Here is a 9,151-nt window from a genome sequence, read left to right on the forward strand (position 1 = left end):
TACGGATTGCTATCCAAGAAAGATTGCACTGGCTGCAAGTTTTGGACTTAAAGCGAAGATGGTTTTAAACCATAAACCAGTGCCAACAGTGCAAAAACCGCATCGTCTGGCGCCAACAACAGTCACAACGGTGACTTGCTCGAGTACCGTGGGCGTGGCATCTGTCTCCACAGCCAGCAGCACTGTGACACAAGTAACAACGGCAGTTACAGCGCCAATTTGCTCTGCCATTGTGGCTCCAAAGCAGAGTGTTCGAGTCAGAGGAGCCTTTGCCAAAAGGGAACACCAAAGGGTAAGGTGGAAAATTGTATTGTTATGAAGAATACTAATAGGTTCAGTGACACTGACAATGCCATTATTGAAAAATTCTATAAAATTAAAAGGGCGCTGCATTTGTCAACTTTCACTGAATAAAGCTTAGTACATTTGTAAGCTTTGAGTAGAAAATTCTGTTTTCTTGAGTGTTAACCCTTTCGCTGCCAATCAAAACTTCCTGACTGCCAGGGAATATTGGAGTTCGGGGTGTAATAATTCACAAAAAATTCTAGCTCCAAACTGGCAGTAGGTAGGAAAGTAAAACCTATGTTATTTTTAAAGGAAATTCAACCAAGAATCTGTTTTTAGTATCTAATCATGGAAATAATGCACAAGTGCAGGACGTGTATACCCGTCCTAAGGCAGTCAAGGGGTAATTGTTTTAACTTACAAAAATACAGAAATAGAGGACTAAAGAATGATTGTAACATTGTGCTTGCAGATTCTGGAAGATGCTTTGGCAGTTGGGCCTTGTGAATGTGATGTAAAACCTAAACCATCTGACCATCATACAGCTGATTTGTCAGGATCTTGTGATGGAGCTAGTGAAACTGACAAACCTTCGCCAGTGTATGCAAGCACTCAGACAGAGGTAGGCATTGCATTTTTTTAAATTTTTGTATTGTATAGACAGTACAATCCCACAGTAATTCATTGCAGTACTTAATCATTCACACTTCTTATCAAGCATATTATAGCTGACACTGTAACTACTAAATGTGAGGCTGATCCACTTTGGCACACATTTGTATCTGATTCAGAGTTTGTAATTTTAGCAGTGTTTATTGATAAGTCATTGGATACATGTGTTGCACTTGCAGACCCTGTAATTGTATTCATGTACATATATATATTGTCACTTTGTGTCACATGCTGTTCCGAATTGATGTGAATGAGTAAATATATCTAGATCTGTCAGTGAAATACTCTACTAACTTATCCATTGAGCAACTGTTATTGTATTATCATCATTTTCTAGCAGATTTTTTGCATAAATTGGTGACAATATTTTACTTCAGACACACCGCAGGATAAAAAGAAACAAGAAAATTCAAGTCACCCCAAAGGCTGCACAGAAAAGTAAGTAAATTATTAAAAAAAAAGTGGTGGTGGTGGTCCTGTTTATATATATATGGTGTGTGTGTATGGGTGGTGGGTCAATTAATTATTTTCAGACAAGACGTCACAAGAGTAGTCAGGAAAGTTTTAGACTTTAGACTATTTCTGGATATCAAGTATCAACTGTCATAATCTGCAGTTTTTTAATGTACAGATGATATGTCTTTAGCAGACTGATAGTTTTTGCTTAATGATAGTAAGCCTTAAAATGAGCACTATACCTGCTAGCACTATGCAAAAGTGTACATGTGTGGGGGTTGGTATTGTGCACTCATCCTATCACATTTCAGTTGGACATACTAAGAGGAATTTCTTTGCAGTATGTTGTGCTCTGTCAATAATTACCACAATTGTGTCAAAGCAGGTAGGCAATAGAGATATGGAACTTGCAATTACAAAATACTGTACCTTGTCAAATGAAACACTGTTTCAGGACAGTCATAGCTGCTCTGCATTTTAACGAAAACAACAACAGACTGCAGGCTTCTGACCAGACCGGAAAGGAACGCTACAGTTTGGTCTACAGGAAATCAAAGAAGGACTATTCCATCCAGGAAGTGAAAGTGGATTGCACCTTTGGTAAATGTTCTTTTACTCTCACAAGCTCAGACTTTTGGTACAAAAGTTATTTTTGTGTTGTTCGGTTTGCAAGTACATACAAAATAATGGCCCATTGGATAAGCATGAAAGAGGTAGAAGAATAACTTCCAAACATTTAAGTTAATGGAGATCAGAGAGTAAGGAAGAAGACAAATAGCAATCAATGTCACAAATGTATTGCAACATTTTTTTTTCTTTGGCTGCTCAAAGAAAATAAAGAGAAACCATTTTTATACACATTCATACAAGAGCAATCCATACAACAGTGCAGGGGAAGGTAACACTAACAGCCACAGAAGATTATGCCTATTTCAAAGTTGGTGGAGGGTCACTTAATAAAGTTCTCATTTGTTTGCAGCTTATGTGGGGAGACTGATGGAACGAGTGGTGGACTTGGCCTCTACACACAGCATCCAAGACATGGAACGGTCCATCAAGCAGTTGCCTTCGCCCCTTTGTGAACAATATGCCAAGCCTAACAAAGAACAGGCAGTCAGAGCACTAAAGTCTCGGTACAGCTACAAGGAGTGCTAATACGACCACATGTAGTCAGGACCTGTAGATGTGAATGTTTAACCTTCACAACTGCTTCAAAATATCTACTGGCACAATAGTAAATTGTTAAAAGAACTAGTTTTCGGGTTCCAAATATCCTGTGTAATTGCCTGTAGCGTTAGGAAAGGTTTCCCGGATCTTCCTGACAGCAGAAGCAGGGAGAGTTACTCGTACATCCTTGCCCAGCCATCCCCATGCAAACTTTGCCAGCATACGGTATGCAGTGTAGCGGTAGCGACTGCACACAGACAAAATTAGGCATGCTATGTAATGTCCATGTACATAGTACTTTCCAAGTAAACTAAAAATACATGAATATCAGGCAGCAGACATCTTTCCCATGTATACTGTATCACATGGTGTCGATGATAAAATTTACATTGCAGCAAGATATTTGGTTTGGGTGTAAATGTTATTTTAAAACCCTTACACTGGTGCAATTCTGCAACACAGGTTACATAGCCACTGGTGAATTAACAGGGAGAAAAATAAAGAAAAACGATCATATAGGTTTTCGCATTCATGGGAGGTAATCAGAACCGACCAAACAGACTGAGCCAGTAACGCGACATATATATGTCGTGACAACCAGGTGACAGTATAGGAAAAGTAGCGCGACATATGTAAATGAATCTATTACATTGAACCATGATTTGTAATTTTGCTCCTTGATATATTATATATATACCTGTTTTCATCAGCTATATCTCTTCCATACTGTTGCTGGCACCATCTGTAGCAAGTACGAAGTAGTAGATATCCAGACACACTGACTGGAATCCTGGGTGATGAGTTATGCAGTTCACACCTTTTCTCATCAAGGCTTCCATTCTTTGATTGTGTCCATGAGCTCACAGTTGTCACAATGACACCTAGTGCATAAGAAGAGGAGAGGAGAGGAAAATAAAATTGTTTGCACAAATCTACTTACTCTGTCAGTCTGCGTTTTGGTTTTTGATCAATAAAATATTCTTTAAATCAAATCAACTTCACTTGTGTTTGATTCTTTTCCCCATCTGTGTGCAAAAATTTGATTCCAATCATGTTGCTCAATTTAACACTGATGTGTTTGGTCAGTTCTTCAATATTCACATGCAACTTTCCTTAAAAAAAAAACACACAAAAAACATTCAATCCTGGTGATACAAAGACACACAAACATGACAATCCTATGGAAAAAAAGAAACAAACTCAAGTACTACAATTCCACAAACTAAAAAAAAAGATGCTGTTGCTATTCACAGAGGAGATGATATTGAAAGTTCTGCACTGATGAAAAATAAACACATGAAATGAACACTGAGTTGATTGTTGACAGTGATTGTTAACTTTCAATAGTTGGTATTCTATGCCTAGCTTTGTTGTGTTCAGATCTTCAAAATCTCTGATAATGTAAGCAAACAGTGTCACAAAATGGTAAGTAATCGCACAGTGTGAAATTTACCAATGCATCGAGTTCAGACGACTTGGGTCCACTTGGCACTTGGTCATGTGCCTGTCTTTCTCCTTCACTGCCATCATCGTGGCTACTCGAAATCTGAGGCTCAAACTGGTATGGTTGAGGGGCTCCACAAGATTGTGATTGTGTTTGGAACACGTTCATCTCTAAATCCGAGTCGAAATCGCTGCTTTCACACGAGAGTTGCAATGCAACGTCTCTCTCTGCTACGCTTGACGCCATGTTTACTCGCTCAGTGTGTTCCACGTTTGACGTCACTAGCCAGGGGAGTTAAGCGATGGCAAAATTTTAAGATTGTTTCCCTTATAGTTAATTACAGGTGAGAATGAGCACTTTCAATAGCCAATTACGCGCGATCGGAGGAGATGGAACTTGATATAATTATATTTTTGCGGTCCTGTTATAAAGCCCTTTCCAGTGGCACAATAAAAAGTTTGCACTCTGGTTGGTCTTTAAGTGTTTCTTGTATGGAATATAGTCAATTTTTGTAAAGATTTTAGTCAAGCAGTATGTAAGAAATGCTAAGTCCTTTGTACTGGAAACTTGCATTCTCCCAGTAAGGGAATATATTGTACTACGTTGCAAGCCCCTGGAGCAAATTTTTCATTAGTGCTTTTGTGAACAAGAAACAATTGACAAGTGGCTCTAACCCATCTCCCCCCTTTTCACGTCGCGATATAACCTTCGTGGCTGAAAACGACGTTAAACACCAAATAAAGAAAGAAGAAGCCATAAGCGTGGGCTGACGCCCGACAAAAGTCACATTGAAGCCCATCAGAGCAAAGCGCTGTATGGTAAGGTCACCATTAGGATGTGAGTAGGTGTCAAGCCACGATCATTACCGTGAGGTTTGAAATGGAACCAGGTCAGTGTCATTGAACTATTGTACTATGAGGTATTAGAACGTCTCAAATTGCACCAGTTAAACATTCTCAATAAACTGCTTGCAACAGGCTTATTTGTTTTCTCAGTCGTGGGAATGGAATCTGAAAGTGTCTTCATATTTTTGAGATATACAAACATACACACCCACACACAACCATCCACCCACACACACACACACACGCACACACACACACCTCGGGAGCCCTGATTGGCCAAAGTCAAGTTGTTGCCACGCCCGTACCATGTACGGGGCTGGGCCGACCGTTTTCATTTTAAATGCATGTGTCCGCATTGTTCACTAAAGTTCGCATTGGAAAAGTATAAAAGGGTTGCGTTTTCCGATGATACAATAAGCTCTCATGGCAGAAAGCCTGAGATATTTCCTTCCGTTGTTAGTGCTTGGATCGTCTGAGACTGAACGAAAGGCAGAGACAACATGGCTAACAGTACGTATATTCTGCTCAATACTCGTCAATTTTCATTTGTAGCGAGAACAATGCAATTTTAGTAAATAGAATTTCTCTTGATAGTGGATATACAATTTGAAGTGATTGATGATTCTGATTCTTAAAGGAACAGTCGTTCCCGTGTTTCTGATTCGACTCGCAATCTGATACGTTTTTTTAATTTTTTTTATATAATTATATATATAATGTATGAAACAAAATAATTCTCATAGGAAATAGTCACTGAGTCAGGGTGTTGATTTTTGGTACGTGTCGCTGAATGTTGTTATCCTACTGAGCGAAAAAAGTAATGTATTTAAAACATTTTGAAACAACTTTAAATGCTCTTGGTCTTAGTGGTTTTTGGCATGACCAGTTTAATTTACGATGTTCCGAAAAATGGTTTAAATTGAAAACGTTGCAATGCCTAAAAGATCAATATATACAATCGTGGTTTTCAGAATTAAATGAAAAAGAAACTTTTTTGAATTATAGATTGTTTAAAGATACATTTATATTTGAAAATTATTTGAACATTTTACCCAATAACCTAGCACTCTCTTTTTTACGTTTTAGAACATTAAATCATAAATTGCCAATACAGAAAGGCCGAATGTTAAATATACCACACAACGAAAGAATATGTGTTAAATGCCAGTCTGGAGAACTCGGAGATGAATTTCATTATATCTTTCAGTATCATTTTTTTTGAAAATGTGAGGAAAAGGTTGTTACCATTGTATTTTCGTAGAAATTCAAATGCAGTCAAATTTAAACATTTATTTGAATTAACAAAGAAACGAAAGTTATTGTATTTAATATATTTTATTAAGAGTATTTTGAAAGAGTTCTGATTATTTGATCACGTTTTTTTTTAATTATTTTTTTTTATTAAAACAAAAACAAACACAGAAACATATACATTCCTGTGTATGATTACAATTATTTTGTTATGAATTAAGCTTGATTTATTTTCGGTTAATTAGAAGTGTTGTGTCTCATTATTACATATATCTTTTTTGTCGTGTTTATTGCAATTTTTATTTATTTTATTCATGTAACCCTAGGGTTTTTTTTAAATAAATATTGACTTGACTTGACTTGCTTAAACATTGGATTTCCCTTCTTTGAGCCATGTGACGTCCGAGGCCGACAAAACTTCATATATAGGCGGCCAGCCGAGACTACAAAATAGTGCATGTTTGTGTGCTTTCACTTATAAAAACTAAAAGGAATTCTAACCAGAAACGATCGATACATAAATGTATATTGCACCCATTTTCAGTTGGAAACGATTGGAAGCGGTCGGCTGATGGAAGCAACAGTAAGCTTCAGGAAGTCATTGAAGCGCTTCAGGCAAAGGTGACTTTCCTGGAAGGAGAAATGTCGCAGACGAAGTCTACAGTTGCAAAACGTCTACCGCAAGGTGAGGCTTATGCATGTAGCTGTTGGCTACGACCCCTTCTCCGAGTGTGTCAGAACTTCTACCTTGTAATGCGAATATGTGTGTGTCTGAATTGTACCAGGAAACACAGTACAGTAGGGGGGAAAAGAAACACAGTGCAGTAGGGGGCAAAAGAAACACACTACAGTAGCATGCTAACGAAACACAGTACAGTAGGAGGCAAAAGAAACACAGTACAGTAGGGGGCAAAAGAAACACACTACAGTAGGATGCTAACGAAACACAGTACAGTAGGAGGCAAAAGAAACACAGTACAGTAGGGGGCAAAAGAAACAGTGCAGTAGGGGGCAAAAGAAAGACAGTACAGTAGGGGGCAAAAGAAACACAGTGCAGTAGGGGGAAAAAGAAACACAGAACAGTAGGGGGCAAAAGAAACACAGAACAGTAGGGGGCTAACAAAACACAGTACAGAAGAGGCAAAAGAAACACAGTACAGTAGGGGACAAAAGAAACACAGTACAGTAGGGGGAAAAAGAAACACAGTACAGTAGGGGGAAAAAGAAACACAGTAGGCCTACAGTAGGGAGCAAAAGAAACAGTACAGTAGGGAGCAAAGAAACACAGCACAGTAGGGGGCAAAAGAAACAGTACAGTAGGGGGCAAAAGAAACACAGTACAGTAGGGTGCAAAAGAAACACAGTACAGTACGTGCAAGTTGAAATACAAAATTACCTGTGGGGCTTTTTTCAGTGGCGTTCACAGCTCACTTCAACAAAGGAGGACCTACCACCCACAGCGGCAGCTATGATGTCCCTATCGCCTTCTCGGAGGTGGAGCTGAACCTGGGCAAGGGCTACGATTCGAAGAGCGGGGTTTTCACGGCTCCAGTGACTGGGCTCTACCTCTTCCACCTCTACGTCAAGGGGGACGGTACGAAGACAACAGATGATGAGTTCCAGTTCGTAATCGTCAATGGCAAGTCAGAATTGGCGAAGGTCGCTTTACATAGTGAATTGTACAAGTATGCCCGTACTAGTACCTCTGTGGCCACACACGTAGAAGCCGGCCAGAAGGTGTGTGTCAAGTTTCATGATTGGCCTGTTCGTCATTCTGAACCCTTCTCGTACGATAACTGGCATGATACGTCTTTCACTGGCGTGCTCATTTGCGCGGACTAATCCGCGTGTCTCAGTTTCGCGACAGTTATCTAGCGTTCCCGGAGCTGGTCGCCTGCGATATGTTAACACGCGCTTGTGCCTTGGTTAGAAAATAATTACTTAATGTAAGAAAGGAAACGAGCAACCAAAGAGAGATAGGAAACGGAATTTGAATTATTGTTAAGTTTTTGTAGGCTCTTTTTGTCATGTGAAGAATTTCAGTCGACATCTCTACTTTCAGGGTTGTTGGATGCTGTTTGTGTGGACAATGTACAACTTAGATCAACTTAGTCGGAATGACGGCACAGCTAATTTTTTTTTTTCTTCTTTTATTTTAGGCATTGCTTTTGAATAAGATATTCTCTGCTTTAGCTTTCCTAATCCTGCTTTACATGGCTTGATATGTGACAGCGCGGGACTTGAAAAAGGGGAGTAAGTCACACACAATAATTTCGCGTTACTAGCTGAAATCTGTCGCCAAGTGAAAATGTCCAGAATTTTGTTTACATTTTGAAATTTTTTCACTTTTCAGAGTCAAATCTATCGTTTTACGAAATTATTTTTACAACTGAACAGGTTATTTTGCCTAACTGTGTATTCAGGCGTATCCTCAGTGTTTGTAAAACAACAACAGCAACAACAAAACACTTCCTGAGTTGAAAATTCCACAGCAACCTGGATGTTAGGCCGCATGCTATGCATTCAGAAGATTAAAATGTTTAAATTAAGAAAAGTAGAAGAAATCAGTGTTGCATGTTACTAAACATCCTTTGCTGCAGTCAGTTCAGAAATGAAAACCTCGTTGTGTCCAACAAATCAATATGCCCCATGTATCTTCCTTATGAGATGTTTTGGGTGCGGTTTCGTACGTATTTGATCAAACATTTGGAGCTGAGTTTGTCATAAATTGTTGCAATAACTAAGTTGTACTCAGTTCTTCTCAGAGTAATATTGTGAGGCCCGAGTAACGTTTTGTTCAAAGTTTATGAAACTTGTAGAGAGGAGTGAGAGAGACAACAGCCTCTTGGCGTTTTTGCAATCTGTTACACTGTACATTGACAGAGACAGGGTCGGCGAAATAAAACAAGTCGCGTAAGGCGAAAATACAATATTTAGTCAAGTAGCTGTCAAACTCACAGAACACGTGGAATTGACAAGAAGAGCGGGGTATTCGTTGCGCTGAGAAGGATAGCACGCTTTTCTGTACCTC

General features: G+C 39.0%; 2 protein-coding genes across 3 annotated transcripts in view; both read left to right on the forward strand.

Moving 5' to 3' along the window:
* The window catches only part of LOC138975211 (uncharacterized), a 2,987-nt gene extending 448 nt beyond the window's left edge, over nt 1-2,539 (forward strand). Inside the window, exons 1-5 of one of the 2 annotated variants that reach the window (XR_011458551.1) lie at nt 1-292; nt 758-907; nt 1,335-1,395; nt 1,868-2,013; nt 2,393-2,539. The exon at nt 1-292 is cut by the window's left edge and continues 448 nt beyond it. Coding sequence is in view for 1 of the 2 variants with exons in the window: in XM_070347861.1 (XP_070203962.1) it covers nt 59-292; nt 758-907; nt 1,335-1,395; nt 1,868-1,878 (456 nt within the window). In the remaining variant the exon portion in view is untranslated. Of the gene's footprint in view, nt 293-757; nt 908-1,334; nt 1,396-1,867; nt 2,178-2,392 lie in introns of those variants that run through there. The other variant, XM_070347861.1, reaches the window with a different exon arrangement.
* Nucleotides 2,540-4,744: 2,205 nt separating this feature from the next.
* On the forward strand, nt 4,745-8,644 carry LOC138975212 (complement C1q-like protein 4). Its single transcript, XM_070347863.1, has 3 exons — nt 4,745-5,379; nt 6,665-6,805; nt 7,535-8,644. Exons 1-3 carry the CDS (start codon nt 5,370-5,372, stop codon nt 7,960-7,962), a joined length of 579 nt encoding a protein of 192 aa, XP_070203964.1. The 5' UTR covers nt 4,745-5,369; the 3' UTR covers nt 7,963-8,644.
* The last annotated feature ends 507 nt before the right edge of the window (nt 8,645-9,151 follow it).

Source organism: Littorina saxatilis, linkage group LG9, assembly GCF_037325665.1.
Source record: "Littorina saxatilis isolate snail1 linkage group LG9, US_GU_Lsax_2.0, whole genome shotgun sequence".
NCBI lineage: Eukaryota > Metazoa > Mollusca > Gastropoda > Littorinimorpha > Littorinidae > Littorina > Littorina saxatilis.

What these genes read in the sequence shown, in the direction of transcription:
- LOC138975212 (XM_070347863.1), top strand. An exon ending in TGCAAAACGTCTACCGCAAG is followed by an intron (nt 6,806 to 7,534) that starts GTGAGGCTTATG and finishes GGCTTTTTTCAG; the next exon opens with TGGCGTTCACAGCTCACTTC.